The sequence below is a fragment of the Oncorhynchus mykiss genome, chromosome 26 (genome assembly GCF_013265735.2).
Source record: "Oncorhynchus mykiss isolate Arlee chromosome 26, USDA_OmykA_1.1, whole genome shotgun sequence".
NCBI lineage: Eukaryota > Metazoa > Chordata > Actinopteri > Salmoniformes > Salmonidae > Oncorhynchus > Oncorhynchus mykiss.
In genome coordinates, this window is record NC_048590.1 from 6,422,916 (window position 1) to 6,445,579 (window position 22,664).

Here is a 22,664-nt window from a genome sequence, read left to right on the forward strand (position 1 = left end):
TGGTGTATTATACTATAACTGGATACAGATCTCTATGAGTATTATACTATAACTGGATACAGATCTCTATGAGGACGGTGCATTATACTATAACTGGATACAGATCTCTATGAGGATGGTGTATTATACTATAACCTGCCTGGATACAGATCTCTATGAGGACGGTGTATTATACTATAACTGGATACAGATCTCTATGAGGATGGTGTATTATACTATAACTGGATACAGATCTCTATGAGGACGGTGTATTATACTATAACTGGATACAGATCTCTATGAGGACGGTGTATTATACTATAACTGGATACAGATCTCTATGAGGACGGTGTATTATACTATAACTGGATACAGATCTCTATGAGGATGGTGTATTATACTATAACCTGCCTGGATACAGATCTCTATGAGGATGGTGTATTATACTATAACTGGATACAGATCTCTATGAGGATGGTGTATTATACTATAACTGGATACAGATCTCTATGAGGACGGTGTATTATACTATAACCTACCTGGATACAGATCTCTATGAGGATGGTGTATTATACTATAACTGGATACAGATCTCTATGAGGATGGTGTATTATACTATAACTGGATACAGATCTCTATGAGGACGGTGTATTATACTATAACTGGATACAGATCTCTATGAGGACAGTGCATTATACTATAACTGGATACAGATCTCTATGAGGATGGTGTATTATACTATAACCTACCTGGATACAGATCTCTATGAGGATGGTGTATTATACTATAACTGGATACAGATCTCTATGAGGATGGTGTATTATACTATAACTGGATACAGATCTCTATGAGTATTATACTATAACTGGATACAGATCTCTATGAGGACGGTGCATTATACTATAACTGGATACAGATCTCTATGAGGATGGTGTATTATACTATAACCTGCCTGGATACAGATCTCTATGAGGACGGTGTATTATACTATAACTGGATACAGATCTCTATGAGGATGGTGTATTATACTATAACTGGATACAGATCTCTATGAGGACGGTGTATTATACTATAACTGGATACAGATCTCTATGAGGACGGTGTATTATACTATAACTGGATACAGATCTCTATGAGGACAGTGTATTATACTATAACTGGATACAGATCTCTATGAGGACAGTGTATTATACTATAACCTGCCTGGATACAGATCTCTATGAGGATGGTGTATTATACTATAACCCACCTGGATACAGATCTCTATGAGGATGGTGTATTATACTATAACCTGCCTGGATACAGATCTCTATGAGGATGGTGTATTATACTATAACCTACCTGGATACAGATCTCTATGAGGATGGTGTATTATACTATAACCTACCTGGATACAGATCTCTATGAGGATGGTGTATTATACTATAACCTGCCTGGATACAGATCTCTATGAGGATGGTGTATTATACTATAACTGGATACAGATCTCTATGAGGATGGTGTATTATACTATAACTGGATACAGATCTCTATGAGGATGGTGTATTATACTATAACTGGATACAGATCTCTATGAGGACAGTGTATTATACTATAACTGGATACAGATCTCTATGAGGACGGTGTATTATACTATAACTGGATACAGATCTCTATGAGGATGGTGTATTATACTATAACTGGATACAGATCTCTATGAGGATGGTGTATTATACTATAACCTACCTGGATACAGATCTCTATGAGGATGGTGTATTATACTATAACTGGATACAGATCTCTATGAGGACGGTGTATTATACTATAACTGGATACAGATCTCTATGAGGATGGTGTATTATACTATAACCTACCTGGATACAGATCTCTATGAGGATGGTGTATTATACTATAACTGGATACAGATCTCTATGAGGACGGTGTATTATACTATAACTGGATACAGATCTCTATGAGGACGGTGTATTATACTATAACTGGATACAGATCTCTATGAGGATGGTGTATTATACTATAACCTACCTGGATACAGATCTCTATGAGGATGGTGTATTATACTATAACTGGATACAGATCTCTATGAGGATGGTGTATTATACTATAACTGGATACAGATCTCTATGAGGACGGTGTATTATACTATACCCTACCTGTGCCTCAGAGAAAGGAGGTACGTGGATGCAGTTCTCTATGAGGATGGTTTGGACCTCAGTCTCCAGCTCCCCAGCCCGGCCCAGAACCCTGACACTGTGTCCGTTAGGGTAGAGGGAGGTGCTGTCCCACGAGTCCAGACGAACTATCACCCGGTGATCCTGGAGAGACGGAGGAGATGACAGGCTTCATGTCCTTTCAACAGTCAGAGACTTAAAGCAAGTTCACCTGATTCAACCACTCTACTAATCATCAAGTCCTTAGTCTGACCTGTAGTTTGTCAGCCTGTTGGGTGCTGATTCGGATCTTAGGGATGCGTTGGTCCCAGGGCGTGGCCAGGATACGCTGGGAGTTCCTGCTCTGTGATTGGGTCTCCTCCTTGGGGGGAAAGGTCACGACATAGTCCCTCCAGTTCCTCTGAAGGATCCCTACCACACGACCTGGAGGGAGGAGGGAGGGGTGAGAGAGGGAGAAGATAGAGGAGGGGGAGAGAGAGGGAGAAGGAGGGAGAAGAGAGAGAGGAGGGGGAGAGAGAGGGAGAGAGAGGGAGAAGAGAGAGAGGAGGGGGAGAGAGAGGGAGAGAGAGGGAGAAGAGAGAGAGGGAGAAGGAGAAGGAGGGAGAAGGAGGGAGAAGAGAGAGAGGAGGGAGAGAGAGGGAGAAGAGAGAGAGGAGTAAATTATATTTTACATTAATGTAATTCTAGTCTTTATACCGTATGTACTGTCTAGTATCTCCTCCATTCAGTCTAGGAAAGACAGAGGTGAGTAATTGAGACAGGAATTAGGTCAGTAGTGTGTGTGTGTGCGTGTGTGTGTGTGTACCTGTGGCCATGGGTTGGCTCTGTGTCTCGTCTCCCTTCTCCTCCCCCTGTCCCTCCGTCAGGGCCGTGGTTCTCCCCCTCCACTCCCCCTTCGGCAACAGCTCCACGGCAACCATATCGCCATGCACCGCCCGGTTACGATTCTTCCCCCCACACACCAGCACATCACTGTTCAGCTCTGGGAGAGGATGTACAGTGACACACGTTGTTGTGTTGTTTTTGGCTCTGGTCCTCCAGCACTTTGGATTTGATATGAACTGACGAGGTTAACGTGCAGACTGGCAGCTTTCATTTGAGGGGATTTTATCATCTATATATTTGTGTACAGGGGCGGCAGGGTAGCCTAGTGGTTAGAGTGGAGGGGCGGCAGGGTAGCCTAGTGGTTAGAGTGGAGGTGCGGCAGGGTAGCCTAGTGGTTAGAGTGGAGGGGCGGCAGGGTAGCCTAGTGGTTAGAGTGGAGGGGCGGCAGGGTAGACTAGTGGTTAGAGTGGAGGGGCGGCAGGGTAGACTAGTGGTTAGAGTGGAGGGACGGCAGGGTAGCCTAGTGGTTAGAGTGGAGGGGCGGCAGGGTCCCCTAGTGGTTAGAGTGGAGGGGCGGCAGGGTAGCCTAGTGGTTAGAGTGGAGGGGCGGCAGGGTCCCCTAGTGGTTAGAGTGGAGGGGCGGCAGGGTAGCCTAGTGGTTAGAATGGAGGGGCGGCAGGGTAGCCTAGTGGTTAGAGTGGAGGGGCGGCAGGATAGCCTAGTGGTTAGAGCGTTGGACTAGTAACCGGAAGGTTGCAAGTTCAAACCCCCGAGCTGACAAGGTACGAATCTGTCGTTCTGCCCCTGAACAAGGCAGTTAACCCACTGTTCCTAGGCCGTCATTGAAAATAAGAATTTGTTCTTAACTGACTTGCCTAGTTAAATAAAGGTAAAAAAAACAAACATAGTCCCATCATTTTAGGGGACCAAACGTTTTGGGACAAATTCACTTCTATGTGTATTAAAGTTGTAAAAAGTGAAGTATTTGGTTCATGGTACTCAATGACGACATCAAGCTTGTGACTCTACACATTTGCTGTTTGTTTTGGTTGTTTTTTGTGCCCAATAGAAATGATTGGTAAATCATGTTTGATTGTAAATAAGAATAGTCTACATTCATGTGGAACCTACCCTGATTAAGGATAATCCTGAATGTGAATAATGATGAGTGAGAAAGTTACAGACCCACAAAATATCATACCCCCAAGACATGCTAACCTCCCCCCTATTACAGTAACAGAGGAGATTAGCATGTTATATCATACCCCCAAGACATGCTAACCTCCCCCTATTACAGTAACAGAGGAGATTAGCATTTTATATCCTACCCCCAAGACATGCTAACCTCCCCCTATTACAATAACAGAGGAGATTAGCATGTTATATCATACCCCCAAGACATGCTAACCTCCCCCTATTACAATAACAGAGGAGATTAGCATTTTTAAGGGGGTATGATATTTGTGCGTCTGTAACTTTCTCTCTCATCATTATTCCTGATTCATGTAGGATGACCTGTAATCATGGTATCAGTAATAAACTCAACTGGGTCAGAACGTCTGCAGGTACTCCTGAACATAGAAACAGAATCTCATTATGCCCTGATTGACTTGAATGGGCAGGGCCTGTTCTACTCATTCTAGTTCTGTGCTCCTGAAGACCAAGAGACATGCACAAGGTATGATACACTGGCTGATAATATAGATGTTTTATCCTGTGTTTAGTAGGTGTAGGCTATGTGATCCCTGCGAGGGAATTGAACCCACAACCTTACGCTGAAGGTCAAACAGAACAGTTTGAGGTCATAGGTCAGTTTTGTTGTGGAACTCACCTGAGCTCTTGTTAGAAGAGCCCTCAAAGCGGACGAAGGCTTCATGCTGGGCCCTGTGCTTGTTCACATTCAGAGTGCCCTGGAATGGAAGGACAGAGACACAGAAGACTTAGTACCCTGGAATGGAAGGACAGAGACACAGAAGACTTAGTACCCTGGAATGGAGGGACAGAGACACAGAAGACTTAGTACCCTGGAATGGAAGGACAGAGACACAGAAGACTTAGTACCCTGGAATGGAGGGACAGAGACACAGAAGACTTAGTACCCTGGAATGGAGGGACAGAGACACAGAAGACTTAGTGCCCTGGAATGGAAGGACAGAGAGACAGAAGACTTAGTTCCCTGGAATGGAAGGACAGAGACAGAAGACTTAGTTCCCTGGAATGGAAGGACAGAGAGACAGAAGACTTAGTGCCCTGGAATGGACGGACAGAGAGACAGAAGACTTAGTGCCCTGGAATGGACGGACAGAGAGACAGAAGACTTAGTACCCTGGAATGGAAGGACAGAGAGACAGAAGACTTAGTACCCTGGAATGGAGGGACAGAGAGACAGAAGACTTAGTACCCTGGAATGGAAGAGAAGGACAGAAGACTTAGTACCCTGGAATGGAAGGACAGAGAGACAGAAGACTTAGTGCCCTGGAATGGAAGGACAGAGAGACAGAAGACTTAGTTCCCTGGAATGGAAGGACAGAGAGACAGAAGACTTAGTGCCCTGGAATGGACGGACAGAGAGACAGAAGACTTAGTGCCCTGGAATGGACGGACAGAGAGACAGAAGACTTAGTACCCTGGAATGGAAGGACAGAGAGACAGAAGACTTAGTACCCTGGAATGGAGGGACAGAGAGACAGAAGACTTAGTACCCTGGAATGGAAGAGAAGGACAGAAGACTTAGTACCCTGGAATGGAAGGACAGAGAGACAGAAGACTTAGTGCCCTGGAATGGAAGGACAGAGAGACAGAAGACTTAGTGCCCTGGAATGGAAGGACAGAGAGACAGAAGACTTAGTACCCTGGAATGGAAGAGAAGGACAGAAGACTTAGTACCCTGGAATGGAAGGACAGAGAGACAGAAGACTTAGTACCCTGGAATGGAAGGGAGGGACAGAGAGACAGAAGACTTAGTACCCTGGAATGGAAGGACAGAAGACATAGAAGATTTAATACCCTAGAATGGAATGACAGAATACTTAGTACCCTGGAATGGAAGGACAGAGAGACAGAAGACTTAGTACCCTGGAATGGAATGGAAGAACAGAGGGACAGAGAAGAAAACTTTTTTTAAATGTTTTTTTTGAATGTAATTTAGCAGACGCTCTGATCCAGAGCAACTTACAGGAGCAATTAGGGTTAAGTGCCTTGTTCAAGGGCACATCGACAGATTTCACCTAGTCAGCTCTACGATTCGAATCAGCAACCTTTTGGTTCCTGGCCTAACCGCGTAACCGCTAGGCTAGCACCCAGCCCACATTGGGGGGACATTTTCATTTCACAGAAATGTATATTTTTTTGTGTTTTCAGTGTCTTCTCCAGAGTTGTTGTGTTTGTAGGCCTCAAAATGGCTGTCGAGGAGGACCTTCACATCTGGGTGTAGTTTGGAATAAAGAGGAGGACCTTCACATCTGAGTGTAGTTTGGAGTAAAGAGGACCTTCACATCTGAGTGTAGTTTGGACTAAAGAGGGGGACCTTCACATCTGACACAGTCTGCTCTTCATGACATTACGTGTTCCATTGAGGAGAGATGTTACAGTGTGCTTCTGAGACACACACACACACACACACACACACACACACACACACACACACACACACACACACACACACACACACACACACACACACACACACACACACACACACACACACAGCTGTTCAAACACAGTCATGCCCCCTCCACCTGCCTGTATGTATCGGCCAGACTTAATGCCAGCCTCCAGGACCTCGGCAGGCAGGTGTTCAGTGTACTCTCTCTCCGTCCCCTCGCTCCCTTTCTCCTGCAGGGACTGAGTGATGGAGCAGTACAGCTCCAGGGCAGCCTGCAGCTCCGGCCAGAACGTCTGCAGGTACTCCTGAACATAGAAACAGAATCTCATTATCTCCTGATTGACTTGAATGGGCAGGGCCAGTTCTACTCATTCTAGTTCTGTGCTCCTGAAGACCAAGAGACATGCACAAGGTAACGATACACTGGCTGATAATATAGGAGATGTTTTATCCTGTGTTTAGTAGGTGTAGGCTATGTGATCCTGCGGGGGAATTGAACCCACAACCCTGGGTCTCACTCTTACCAACGGAGCCACACAAGACCGACAACATAGTATACACTATACCAACGGAATGAAAACTGATCTGAACCCAACCCGGCTTCTTGTATGGGTCCTTTTGACTAAGGTTCCATTACCCAGGTATTCTCCTATAGAGGAGTATTCAGCAGGGTTCTCATTACCCAGGTATTCTCCTATAGAGGAGTATTCAGCAGGGTTCTCATTACCCAGGTATTCACCTATAGAGATTCAGTATTCAGCAGGGTTCTCATTACCCAGGTATTCATCTATAGAGGTCTAGTATTCAGCAGGGTTCTCATTACCCAGGTATTCACCTATAGAGATTCAGTATTCAGCAGGGTTCTCATTACCCAGGTATTCACCTATAGAGGTTCAGTATTCAGCTGGGTTCTCATTACCCAGGTATTCTCCTATAGAGGATCAGTATTCAGCAGGGTTCTCATTACCCAGGTATTCACCTATAGAGGAGTATTCAGCAGGGTTCTCATTACCCAGGTATTCACCTATAGAGGTTCAGTATTCAGCAGGGTTCTCATTACCCAGGTATTCACCTATAGAGGTCTAGTATTCAGCAGGGTTCTCATTACCCAGGTATTCACCTATAGAGATTCAGTATTCAGCAGGGTTCTCATTACCCAGGTATTCATCTATAGAGGTCCAGTATTCAGCAGGGTTCTCATTACCCAGGTATTCACCTATAGAGATTCAGTATTCAGCAGGGTTCTCATTACCCAGGTATTCACCTATAGAGGTTCAGTATTCAGCTGGGTTCTCATTACCCAGGTATTCTCCTATAGAGGAGTATTCAGCAGGGTTCTCATTACCCAGGTATTCACCTATAGAGGTCTAGTATTCAGCAGGGTTCTCATTACCCAGGTATTCACCTATAGAGGTTCAGTATTCAGCAGGGTTCTCATTACCCAGGTATTCACCTATAGAGGAGTATTCAGCAGGGTTCTCATTACCCAGGTATTCATCTATAGAGGATCAGTATTCAGCAGGGTTCTCATTACCCAGGTATTCACCTATAGAGGAGTATTCTGCAGGGTTCTCATTACCCAGGTATTCACCTATAGAGATTCAGTATTCAGCAGGGTTCTCATTACCCAGGTATTCACCTATAGAGATTCAGTATTCAGCAGGGTTCTCATTACCCAGGTATTCACCTATAGAGGTTCAGTATTCAGCTGGGTTCTCATTACCCAGGTATACACCTATAGAGGAGTATTCAGTAGGGTTCTCATTACCCAGGTATTCACCTATAGAGGAGTATTCAGCAGGGTTCTCATTACCCAGGTATTCACCTATAGAGGAGTATTCAGCAGGGTTCTCATTACCCAGGTATTCACCTATAGAGGATCAGTATTCAGCAGGGTTCTCATTACCCAGGTATTCACCTATAGAGGATCAGTATACAGCAGGGTTCTCATTACCCAGGTAGTCACCTATAGAGATTCAGTATTCAGCAGGGTTCTCATTACCCAGGTATACACCTATAGAGGATCAGTATACCATGGATTCATCTTTAATCATGTTAGCACCATTGAAGGGCAATGGGACAGAACAGGCATTTGGGTACCTGGTGTGTACTATAGTGTACCTGTGTACAGAGGACGTAGTCACCACAGTTGAGGCTGTGTGTACTATAGTGTACCTGTGTACAGAGGACGTAGTCACCACAGTTGAGGCTGTGTGTACTATAGTGTACCTGTGTACAGAGGACGTAGTCACCACAGTTGAGGCTGTGTGTACTATAGTGTACCTGTGTACAGAGGTCGTAGACACCACAGTTGAGGCTGTGTGTACTATAGTGTACCTGTGTACAGAGGACGTAGACACCACAGTTGAGGCTGCTATACTCTGCCACAGCGGTCTGGTCTTCAGTGATCATCACTACTGGCTTCAGACCTGCCAGGTGGTCATGGTACCACACCGCAGCATGGTAAACACACCTACAGGGAGGGAGACGAGGACACACCTGCATTACCACACACCTACAGATACACACACCTACAGGGAGGGAGACGAGGACACACCTGCATTACCACACACCTACAGGGAGGGAGACGAGGACACACCTGCATTACCACACACCTACAGGGAGGGAGACGAGGACACACCTGCATTACCATACAGATACAGATACACACACCTACAGGGAGGGAGACGAGGACACACCTGCATTACCACACACCTACAGATACACACACCTACAGGGAGGGAGACGAGGACACACCTGCATTACCACACAGATACACACACCTACAGGGAGGGAGACGAGGACACACCTGCATTACCACACACCTACAGATACACACACCTACAGGGAGGGAGACGAGGACACACCTGCATTACCACACACCTACAGGGAGGGAGACGAGGACACACCTGCATTACCATACAGATACAGATACACACACCTACAGGGAGGGAGACGAGGACACACCTGCATTACCACACAGATACACACACCTACAGGGAGGGAGACGAGGACACACCTGCATTACCACACAGATACAGGGAGGGAGACGAGGACACACCTGCATTACCACACACACACAGATACACACACCTACAGGGAGGGAGACGAGGACACACCTGCATTACCACACACATACAGATACACACACCTACAGGGAGGGAGACGAGGACACACCTGCATTACCACACACATACAGATACACACACCTACAGGGAGGGAGACGAGGACACACCTGCATTACCACACAGATACAGGGAGGGAGACGAGGACACACCTGCATTACCACACACACACAGATACACACACCTACAGGGAGGGAGACGAGGACACACCTGCATTACCACACACATACAGATACACACACCTACAGGGAGGGAGACGAGGACACACCTGCATTACCACACACATACAGATACACACACCTACAGGGAGGGAGACGAGGACACACCTGCATTACCACACACATACAGATACACACACCTACAGGGAGGGAGACGAGGACACACCTGCATTACCACACACATACAGATACACACACCTACAGGGAGGGAGACGAGGACACACCTGCATTACCACACAGATACAGGGAGGGAGACGAGGACACACCTGCATTACCACACACCTACAGATACACACACCTACAGGGAGGGAGATGAGGACACACCTGCATTACCACACACACACAGATACACACACCTACAGGGAGGGAGACGAGGACACACCTGCATTACCACACACATACAGATACACACACCTACAGGGAGGGAGACGAGGACACACCTGCATTACCACACACATACAGATACACACATCTACAGGGAGGGAGACGAGGACACAGCTGCATTACCACACACATACAGATACACACACCTACAGGGAGGGAGAAGAGGACACACCTGCATTACCACACACATACAGATACACACACCTACAGGGAGGGAGACGAGGACACACCTGCATTACCATACAGATACAGATACCTAAACACACACACACACACACACACAATTCCAATGTACGTATTATGTACCTACAAATGGCAACAAACTTGACTTGCATTAACTGGCTTAATATTGGGTTTTACAGTCGGAGGAAGAGGATGAAGAGGAGGATGAAGGCAGAGGAGTAGGAGAAGGAGGAAGAAGGCGGAGGAGGATGAAGAGGAGGATGAAGAGGAGGATGAAGGCAGAGGAGGATGAAGACAGAGGAGGATGAAGGCAGAGGAGTAGGAGAAGGAGGAAGAAGGGGGAGGAGGATGAAGAGGAGGATGAAGAGGAGGATGAAGGCAGAGGAGGATGAAGACAGAGGAGGATGAAGGCAGAGGAGTAGGAGAAGGAGGAAGAAGGCGGAGGAGGATGAAGAGGAGGATGAAGAGGAGGATGAAGACAGAGGAGGATGAAGACAGAGGAGGATGAAGGCAGAGGAGTAGGAGAAGGAGGAAGAAGGCGGAGGAGGATGAAGAGGAGGATGAAGGCAGAGGAGGATGAAGGCAGAGGAAGGCAGAGGAGGATGAAGAGGAGGATGAAGGCAGAGGAGGATGAACGCAGAAGAAGGCAGAGGAAGAAGAAGGCAGAGGAAGAAGGCAGAGGAGGATGAAGGCGAAATAGGATGAAGAGGATGAAGGCAAGGAGGATGAAGAAGGAGGAGGATTTTATTTTATTTATTTTACCAGTCAAGTCAGTTAAGAACAAATTCTTATTTACAATGACGGCCTAGGAACAGTGGGTTAACTGGTCTAGGAACAGTGGGGTTAACTGGTCTAGGAACAGTGGGTTAACTGGTCTAGGAACAGTGGGTTAACTGGCCTAGGAACAGTGGGTTAACTGGTCTAGGAACAGTGGGTTAACTGGTCTAGGAACAGTGGGTTAACTGGTCTAGGAACAGTGGGTTAACTGGTCTAGGAACAGTGGGTTAACTGGTCTAGGAACAGTGGGTTAACTGGCCTAGGAACAGTGGGTTAACTGGCCTAGGAACAGTGGGTTAACTGGCCTAGGAACAGTGGGTTAACTGGCCTAGGAACAGTGGGTTAACTGGTCTAGGAACAGTGGGTTAACTGGTCTAGGAACAGTGGGCTAACTGGTCTAGGAACAGTGGGTTAACTGGTCTAGGAACAGTGGGTTAACTGGCCTAGGAACAGTGGGTTAACTGGCCTAGGAACAGTGGGTTAACTGGTCTAGGAACAGTGGGTTAACTGGCCTAGGAACAGTGGGTTAACTGGCCTAGGAACAGTGGGTTAACTGGTCTAGGAACAGTGGGTCAACTGCCTTGTTCAGGGGAACAGTGGGTTAACTGCCTTGTTAAGGGGAACAGTGGATTAACTGCCTGTTCAGGGGCAGAACGACAGATTTTAACCTCGTCAGCTCAGGGATTCGATCTAGCAACCTTTCAGTTACTGGCCACTAGGCTACCTGCCACCCCAGGATGAAGGAGGAGGATGAATACGGAGGAGGTGGTGTAGGAAGGCCACTCACCTGGTCTGCCATTTGTCCTGCGGCTCTCCCTTTTCTCTGGGGCAGTAGGAATACTCCTGGAACTCGTTGGCAAACAGGATACAGTGATGACGGGGGTCCTTCAGCAAGCTGCGTAGCCGGTTGTACTGCCTGATAGAAACAATTCATTTTCTACTCAAAGTGCATCGTTGTGCTGATATAAAGTGGGATAAAACAAATACCTTAAAATAGTAGAGAAGAAATAAACAACGTAAAATATAAAAAGATAACAAGAAATAGCAGAGAGGGCAACTCATGAAGTATGGTCTCATGAAGTACCATGAAGTATGGTCTCATGAAGTACCATGAAGTATGGTCTCATGAAGTACCATGAAGTACCATGAAGTATGGTCTCATGAAGTACCATGAAGTATGGTCTCATGAAGTACCATGAAGTACATGAAGTATGGTCTCATGTAGTACCATGAAGTATGGTCTCATGAAGTACCATGAAGTACATGAAGTATGGTCTCATGTAGTACCATGAAGTATGGTCTCATGTAGTACCATGAAGTACATGAAGTATGGTCTTATGAATTACCATGAAGTACCATGAAGTATGGTCTCATGTAGTACCATGAAGTACATGAAGTATGGTCTCATGAAGTACCATGAAGTACCATGAAGTATGGTCTCATGAAGTACCATGAAGTACATGAAGTATGGTCTCATGAAGTACCATGAAGTACATGAAGTATGGTCTCATGAAGTACCATGAAGTACCATGAAGTATGGTCTCATGAAGTACCATGAAGTACCATGAAGTATGGTCTCATGAAGTACCATGAAGTACATGAAGTATGATCTCATGTAGTACCATGAAGTATGGTCTCATGAAGTACCATGAAGTACATGAAGTATGGTCTCATGAAGTACCATGAAGTACCATGAAGTATGGTCTCATGAAGTACCATGAAGTACCATGAAGTATGGTCTCATGAAGTACCATGAAGTACATGAAGTATGATCTCATGTAGTACCATGAAGTACCATGAAGTATGGTCTCATGAAGTACCATGAAGTACCATGAAGTATGGTCTCATGTAGTACCATGAAGTATGGTCTCATGTAGTACCATGAAGTACCATGAAGTATGGTCTCATGAAGTACCATGAAGTACATGAAGTATGGTCTCATGAAGTACCATGAAGTACATGAAGTATGATCTCATGAAGTACCATGAAGTATGGTCTCATGAAGTACCATGAAGTACATGAAGTATGATCTCATGTAGTACCATGAAGTACCATGAAGTATGGTCTCATGAAGTACCATGAAGTACCATGAAGTATGGTCTCATGAAGTACCATGAAGTACATGAAGTATGATCTCATGTAGTACCATGAAGTACCATGAAGTATGGTCTCATGAAGTACCATGAAGTACATGAAGTATGGTCTCATGTAGTACCATGAAGTACCATGAAGTATGGTCTCATGAAGTACCATGAAGTACCATGAAGTATGGTCTCATGTAGTACCATGAAGTACCATGAAGTATGGTCTCATGAAATACCATGAAATACCATGAAGTACCATGAAGTATGGTCTCATGAAGTACCATGAAGTATGGTCTCATGTAGTACCATGAAGTATGGTCTCATGAAGTACCATGAAGTACCATGAAGTATGGTCTCATGAAGTACCATGAAGTATGGTCTCATGAAGTACCATGAAGTACCATGAAGTATGGTCTCATGAAGTACCATGAAGTATGGTCTCATGAAGTACCATGAAGTATGGTCTCACGTAGTACCATGAAGTATGGTCTCATGAAGTACCATGAAATACCATGAAGTATGGTCTCATGAAGTACCATGAAGTATGGTCTCATGTAGTACCATGAAGTACATGAAGTATGGTCTCATGAAGTACCATGAAGTACCATGAAGTATGGTCTCATGTAGTACCATGAAGTATGGTCTCATGAAGTACATGAAGTATGGTCTCATGAAGTACCATGAAGTACCATGAAGTATGGTCTCATGTAGTACCATGAAGTATGGTCTCATGAAGTATGGTCTCATGTAGTACCATGAAGTATGGTCTCACGTAGTACCATGAAGTATGGTCTCATGAAGTACCATGAAATACCATGAAGTATGGTCTCATGAAGTACCATGAAGTATGGTCTCATGTAGTACCATGAAGTACATGAAGTATGGTCTCATGAAGTACCATGAAGTACCATGAAGTATGGTCTCATGTAGTACCATGAAGTATGGTCTCATGAAGTACCATGAAGTACATGAAGTATGGTCTCATGAAGTACCATGAAGTACCATGAAGTATGGTCTCATGTAGTACCATGAAGTATGGTCTCATGAAGTACCATGAAGTATGGTCTCATGTAGTACCATGAAGTACATGAAGTATGGTCTCATGAAGTACCATGAAGTACATGAAGTATGGTCTCATGAAGTACCATGAAGTACATGAAGTATGGTCTCATGAAGTACCATGAAGTACCATGAAGTATGGTCTCATGAAGTACCATGAAGTACATGAAGTATGGTCTCATGAAGTACCATGAAGTATGGTCCTAGATCTGACACCAGCTACAGCAGTAGCTTTAAAGTACTTACGTAAAAAATACTTTAAAGTACTACTTAAGTAGTTTTTTGGGGTTATCTGTACTTTACTATTGTCACGTTCGTTGAATGGAGGATGTGATGTGAATGCATTCTTCTTTTTAATGAAACGAAGAACACTTAAACTTTACAAAACAACAAAACTAACGTGAAGCTATATATATATAAACAAGTGCAGACACAGGCAACTAACACATAGACAATAACCCACAAAATAACCCAGGGAATATGGCTGCCTAAATATGGTTCCCAATCAGAGACAATGATAAACAGCTGCCTCTGATTGAGAACCAATCTAGGCAACCATAGACATACATAACACCTAGACTACTAAACACCCATAGACATACAAAACCCCTAGACGGGGTCAAAAACACATACATCACCCATGTCACACCCTGACCTAACCAAAATAATAAAGAAAACAAAGAATACTAAGGTCAGGGCGTGACAACAATTTATATTTTTGACAACTTTAACGTCCTTACATTCCTAAAGAAAATGATGTATTTTTTATTGCATACATTTTCCCTGACACCTAAAAGTACTCGTTCAATTTTTAAATGTTTAGCAGGACAGGAAAATTGTCTAATTCACACACTTGTCAAGAGAACATCCCTGGTCGTCCCTACAGCCTCTGATCTGGTGGACTCACTAAACACATGCTTGGTTTGTAACTGATGTCTGGGTGTTGGAGCGTGCCCCTGGCTATTTGTAAATTAAAAACACAAGAAAATGATGCCGTCTGGTTTGCTTTATATAAGGAATTTAAATTATTTATACTTTTACTTTGACTTTTGATACTTCAGCATATTTTAGCAATTATATTTATTTGTAATACTTAAGTATATTTAAAACCAAATACTTTTAGACTTTTACTCAAGTAGTATTTTACTGGGTGACTTTCACTTTTACTTGAGTCATTTTCTATTAAGGTATCTTTACTTTTACTGAAGTATGACATTTGTGTACTTTTTCCACCACTGCTAATAACCTTGTAGCCTAATAACCTGTAGCCTACAGTATGTAGCCTAATAACCTTGTAGCCTAATAACTTGTAGCCTACAGTATGTAGCCTAATAACCTTGTAGCCTAATAACTTGTAGCATACAGTATGTAGCCTAATAACCTCGTAGCCTACAGTATGTAGCCTAATAACCTTGTAGCCTACAGTATGTAGCCTAATAACCTTGTAGCCTAATAACCTTGTAGCCTACAGTCTGTAGCCTAATAACCTGGTAGCCTACAGCATGTAGCCTAATAACCTTGTAGCCTACAGTATGTAGCCTAATAACCTTGTAGCCTAATAACCTTGTAGCCTACAGTATGTAGCCTAATAACCTCGTAGCCTACAGTATGTAGCCTAATAACCTTGTAGCCTAATAACCTTGTAGCCTACAGTATGTAGCCTAATAACCTCGTAGCCTACAGTATGTAGCCTAATAACCTTGTAGCCTACAGTATGCAGCCTAATAACCTTGTAGCCTAATAACCTTGTTGCCTAATAACCTTGTAGCCTAATAACTTGTAGCATACAATATGTAGCCTAATAACCTTGTAGCATACAGTATGTAGCCTAATAACCTAGTAACCTACAGTATGTAGCCTAATAACCTAGTAACCTACAGTATGTAGCCTAATAACCATGTAGCCTACAGTATGTAGCCTAATAACCTTGTAGACTAATAACCTTGTAGCCTACAGTATGTAGCCTAATAACCTCGTAGCCTACAGTATGTAGCCTAATAACCTTGTAGCCTACAGTATGCAGCCTAATAACCTTGTAGCCTAATAACCTTGTAGCCTAATAACCTTGTAGCCTAATAACTTGTAGCATACAGTATGTAGCCTAATAACCTTGTAGCCTACAGTATGTAGCCTAATAACCTTGTAGCCTAATAACCTTGTAGCCTAATAACCTTGTAGCATACAGTATGTAGCCTAATAACCTAGTAACCTACAGTATGTAGCCTAATAACCTAGTAACCTACAATATGTAGCCTAATAATCTAGTAACCTACAGTATGTAGCCTAATAACCTAGTAACCTACAGTATGTAGCCTAATAACCTAGTAACCTACAGTATGTAGCCTAATAACCTACAGTATGTGGCCAAATAATCTAGTAACCTACAGTATGTAGCCTAATAACCTAGTAACCTACAGTATGTAACCTAATAACCTTGTAGAATACAGTATGTGATAACCTACAGTATGTGATAACCTAACTCAATATAAAAAGCTTTCCTACCCACAGGATAGCGTGTCAGTGGGTATAACAGAGTCTCCCTGACTCCCTGACTCAGCGGTTCGTCCTGGGGTCCCCTGTGTGTTGTAGTGAATAGAGCTCTGCAATTTAACCAACTACACAGCATGACATCAGCACAACACACACACACACACACGGTCGCACACACACACACACACACACACACACACACACGAAACCGAAGACTCTGAAAAGCGAAGCCTCGTCACGTTAACGATGCAACAGATTTATAAAACGGGAGCTAACGTAAACAAAAGGAGACCAGGACGAGGCTGCTGAAAGTCTACCGGGACTGTTATTTACACTAAGTCATCAACTTTGAAACAGGAACAAACGCCAATGTGTGTGTATTGTATAAGAAGCCGTATACTGTATACTGTTAGAAGGGGCTACATTATTCATCCACAGGCCACATCCTGTTTAAGCTTGATCAGCATAGCCGTGCTGTAATGAGGTTGTGTTTTTTTTACCCACTCCCGATAGGTGGACTTCTATTGAAGGTAATATGGAGGAAGTTGCCCTCTACGTGTCACTCGATCACCTCTGACGAGGACTTGAGCCTACACTACACATCGCCTCAGAGAGGTCGCGGCATGGCCGTGGCTGTGCGGACACCTAAAGAGCTGTCTCTGAGGCGGTGTTGAGAATGCGCCATTGGCCATTTAGGTCTACTACACCTGTGTCCTCCGCTAAGATAGATATGTCATAAGATATAGGTATAACACACCTGTGTCCTCCACTATGATAGATATGTCATAAGGTGTAGGTATAACACACCTGTGTCCTCCACTATGATAGATATGTCATAATGTGTAGGTTTAACACACCTGTGTCCTCCGCTATGATAGATATGTCATAAGGTGTAGGTATAACACACCTGTGTCCTCCACTATGATAGATATGTCATAAGGTGTAGGTTTAACACACCTGTGTCCTCCACTATGATAGATATGTCATAATGTGTAGGTTTAACACACCTGTGTCCTCCGCTATGATAGATATGTCATAATGTGTAGGTTTAACACACCTGTGTCCTCCACTATGATAGATATGTCATAATGTGTAGGTTTAATACACCTGTGTCCTGCATCACTCACGTCAGCAACTGGCATCACTCACGTCAGCAACTGGCATCACTCACGTCAGCAACTGACATCACTCACATCAGCAACTGGCATCACTCACATCATAACTGGCATCACTCACATCAGTAACTGGCATCACTCACATCAGCAACTGGCATCACTCACGTCAGCAACTGGCATCACTCACATCAGCAACTGGCATCACTCACGTCAGCAACTGGCATCACTCACATCAGTAACTGGCATCACTCACATCAGCAACTGGCATCACTTGGTGTCACTGATCTTTGGGGCTGCAGTCTCTACGGTTTACCTTGGTGTCACTGATCTATGGGGCTGCAGTGTCTATGGTTTACCTTGGTGTCACTGATCTTTGGGGCTGCAGTCTCTACGGTTTACCTTGGTGTCACTGATCTTTGGGGCTGCAGTCTCTACGGTTTACCTTGGTGTCACTGATCTTTGGGGCTGCAGTGTCTATGGTTTACCTTGGTGTAACTGATCTTTGGGGCTGCAGTGTCTATGGTTTACCTTGGGGTCACTGATCTTTGGGGCTGCAGTGTCTACGGTTTACCTTGGTGTCACTGATCTTTGGGGCTGCAGTCTCTACCTTGGGGTCACTGATCTTTGGGCAGTGTCTATGGTTTACCTTGGTGTAACTGATCTTTGGGGCTGCAGTGTCTATGGTTTACCTTGGGGTCACTGATCTTTGGGGCTGCAGTGTCTACGGTTTACCTTGGTGTCACTGATCTTTGGGGCTGCAGTCTCTACCTTGGGGTCACTGATCTTTGGGGCTGCAGTGTCTACGGTTTACCTTGGTGTAACTGATCTTTGGGGCTGCAGTGTCTATGGTTTACCTTGGGGTCACTGATCTTGGGGGCTGCAGTCTCTACGGTTTACCTTGGGGTCACTGATCTTTGGGGCTGCAGTGTCTACGGTTTACCTTGGTGTCACTGATCTATGGGGCTGCAGTCTCTACGGTTTACCTTGGTGTAACTGATCTTTGGGGCTGCAGTCTCTACGGTTTACCTTGGTGTCACTGATCTTTGGGGCTGCAGTGTCTACGGTTTACCTTGGTGTCACTGATCTTTGGGGCTGCAGTCTCTACGGTTTACCTTGGTGTAACTGATCTTTGGGGCTGCAGTCTCTACGGTTTACCTTGGTGTCACTGATCTATGGGGCTGCAGTCTCTACGGTTTACCTTGGTGTAACTGATCTATGGGGCTGCAGTCTCTACGGTTTACCTTGGTGTAACTGATCTTTGGGGCTGCAGTCTCTACGGTTTACCTTGGTGTCACTGATCTTTGGGGCTGCAGTCTCTACGGTTTACCTTGGTGTCACTGATCTTTGGGGCTGCAGTCTCTACGGTTTACCTTGGTGTCACTGATCTTTGGGGCTGCAGTCTCTACGGTTTACCTTGGTGTCACTGATCTTTGGGGCTACAGTCTCTACCTTGGTGTCACTGATCTTTGGGGCTGCAGTCTCTATGGTTTACCTTGGTGTCACTGATCTTTGGGGCTGCAGTCTCTATGGTTTACCTTGGTGTCACTGATCTTTGGGGCTGCAGTCTCTATGGTTTACCTTGCTATTATGTATTGTTCTTTGCTGATAAAAGTATCAAACTATTTGCTGTGGAATCGTATTCCAGTGGGTGTACCCAGCAAGAAGGCAGTAACTGCCGTCTAGGGTCAAAGGTCATGTCAGAGGTCAGGGTCAATATGAATCAAAAGTAACCTCGTAGTAAGACATCTGATCTAACTACAATTCATTTGGCTGGACAATAAAAACAACCTTGAAGTCATTTTTCTCTGTTTCACTCTATGAGCAGTTCCTGTTATTTTGCTTGGTAGGACAGTACTGTTCTGTCCCCATGAGATAGTCATTGGAGAGGTGTACTGTTCTGTACCCATGACATAGTCATTGGAGAGGTGTACTGTTCCGTACCCATGACATAGTCATTGGAGAGGTGTACTGTTCTGTCCCCATGACATAGTCATTGGAGAGGTGTACTGTTCCGTACCCATGACATAGTCATTGGAGAGGTGTACTGTTCTGTCCCCATGACATAGTCATTGGAGAGGTGTACTGTTCTGTCCCCATGACATAGTCATTGGAGAGGTGTACTGTTCTGTCCCCATGACATAGTCATTGGAGAGGTGTACTGTTCTGTACCCATGACATAGTCATTGGAGAGGTGTACTGTTCTGTACCCATGACATAGTCATTGGAGAGGTGTACTGTTCTGTCCCCATGAGATAGTCATTGGAGAGGTGTAGCTACTCTATTCCCTCACACCAATGGTAGATGTCTCATTACTACTGTCTGCCCCAACACCAATGGTATGAAGGCCTAGTTACTCAACATGTGTTACAGTAATTATCTAATTGTAGGGTGAAGGCATGTAGCTCCTGTACCTGCGTCCTCTGCTGTGTTGGACAGCCTGGCAGGCAGTCTGAGTGAACACTATCCCCTGGATCTCTCTAAACTCCAGAATCTCCATAAAGTCCCTCGCCACGCCTGCATCAGGCATCACATAGTGAGTCACCTCTCCAGACAGCACCTTGCCCTCTGCTGGGACAGAACAGGAAGAGAGAGAGAGAGAGAGAGAGAGTTAATCTGTCAACTAATCAATCTAGAAAAGGGATAGTGTATGATGAGGGTGTTTGAGCAGGTGTACTCTGTCTCTGTAGGTATGAACAGGTTCAGACTCTACCATGTATTGATGGAGATCATTTCAAACACAGCAACACTGTTGTCAACAACATCCACGTCTATTCTTAGCTATATGAATTTATGCACAGGAGTCTTATCTACCTTTACTGTGCATAAGTCGTCTTATCTACCTTTACTGTGAAAGCCATCATCATTATTTTCTTGCTATTTCTCTCAGGAACTAGCGGTTAAAAGGGTGACACGTGTTGTTACGGTGTAACAACTAACATCACGTGACAGTGTGACACAAAAGAGAAACATCATAGTTTACCTTATGCCTTGTTGTAAATTTAGGTAGTTAGCATGTTACATTTACGTTTGCCTAAAATTTGACGGACATCAGAAGGAAGACTTATAGAGTATTTTATTTTGTAAAACCTGACTTTACCGTTGGCGCATTGTGCCTGACAGAGAGAGCTGTAGCAGGGAACATGTTCTCTCAAATAATGTTCCCGGACCACACGGACCTTCCGTCCTCGGGAACTCTTCAAATGCAACACCTTCTCGGTCTTAATCATTGTCACCCCGCTTCATAGAAAACGCTTTTGGGGACGATTGTTTTTGAAAGATTAGCTGCTTTTGACAAGACAAGCGGGAACCGATTACGAAGTTGTAAACAAACCATTCAAGTCCAGGAAGCACACTGCGCAAACGCGGCGGGCTCGTCGCGTTGACGTCATCAATTCCACACACACACACACACACACACACACACACACACACACACACAGACAGACAGACAGACAGACACACACACACACACGCTTTTTCTTACAGATTATAAATGCCAGTGTCTTTAGAAAAGCGGAAAGCAATATGTTAACATATCCCGTTTAAACCTTTGTTGGATGCAGTGCACTGTCATGAGTGATTTGAATGTGCTTGTATATCCCTGCCCTGACACCATAAATTAAATTCCCTTTGGAAAAGAAAGTTATTGAAGTCCATTTAAAGCCAAAGCGAATTGCACCGATGATTGATCTCTCAACTGATTCATTGTGACAATACGCAACAGTTTGTTTCTCCACCGATGTTAATGTTCTATGCTAATTTTTTTATTTTTTTTTAGATATGAGTTAATCAAACTATATAATAATCATATCCAAACCAATGTGATCTTTCGATGTTATAATTAATTATTATCGTTATATTACGTGATATTGTTTAATTTATTTTTTATTTTTAATCCCAGGACCCCGTCCCCGTCCCCGTCCCCAACTGATTCATTGTGACAATACGCAACAGTTTGTTTCTCCACCGATGTTAATGTTCTATGCTAATTTTTTAAATTTTTTTTAGATATGAGTTAATCAAACTATATAATAATCATATCCAAACCAATGTGATCTTTCGATGTTATAATTAATTATTATCGTTATATTACGTGATATTGTTTAATTTATTTTTTATTTTTAATCCCAGGACCCCGTCCCCGTTTTAGGTATCTCTTTATGTAGTGTTGTGTTGTCTCTCGTGTTGTGATGTGTGTTTTGTCCTATATATATATATTGTATTTATTTATTTATTTTAATCCCAGGACCCTGTTCCCGCAGGTCTTTGCCTTTTGGTAGGCCCATTGTAAATAAGAATTTGTTCTTAATTAACGGACTTTCCTAGTTAAATAATATTTTTAATAAATAAATAAAATATATAAATATATATTTATGAATGGGCACATGTCCATGTAGGCCTGGCCAATTCGAATAGAAGTCAGTCAATCCAGGAGGTTAATTTAAATAAAAAAAAAATATATATATTTTTAAAACTGCATCTATTTTCAAACTGACAGCAGAAGCTATTTATGTCAAAAGTGTTTCAATAATTTTTATTTTGAATAAAAATCCCTTTCTGAACTGACTGCTTTCAACCCGAATTGACCCCAGCCCTGGTAGGGGCTGAATTGTGTATCTGAATTGACCCCAGCCCTGGTACCGGAGATGAGAG

At 43.9% G+C, this 22,664-nt stretch overlaps 1 protein-coding gene across 6 annotated transcripts in view; it reads right to left on the minus strand.

Moving 5' to 3' along the window:
- Positions 1-21,361, minus strand: part of LOC118936596 (DIS3-like exonuclease 1) — a 52,863-nt gene extending 31,502 nt beyond the window's left edge. For 4 of the 6 annotated variants that reach the window (XR_005039643.1, XR_005039642.1, XM_036963240.1 and 1 more), the window contains exons 1-9: positions 21,109-21,361; positions 20,423-20,579; positions 12,051-12,179; positions 8,914-9,049; positions 6,714-6,881; positions 4,804-4,882; positions 2,953-3,129; positions 2,401-2,570; positions 2,130-2,291 (exon numbers count right to left, since the gene is read on the minus strand). Coding sequence is in view for 4 of the 6 variants with exons in the window: in XM_036963240.1 (XP_036819135.1) it covers positions 2,130-2,291; positions 2,401-2,570; positions 2,953-3,129; positions 4,804-4,882; positions 6,714-6,881; positions 8,914-9,049; positions 12,051-12,179; positions 20,423-20,579; positions 21,109-21,238 (1,308 nt within the window). In the remaining 2 variants the exon portion in view is untranslated. The remainder of the gene's footprint in view (positions 1-2,129; positions 2,292-2,400; positions 2,571-2,952; positions 3,130-4,803; positions 4,883-6,713; positions 6,882-8,913; positions 9,050-12,050; positions 12,180-20,422; positions 20,580-21,108) is intronic. The other 2 variants (XM_036963241.1, XM_036963242.1) reach the window with 2 other exon arrangements.
- Between the last annotated feature and the right edge of the window lie 1,303 nt (positions 21,362-22,664).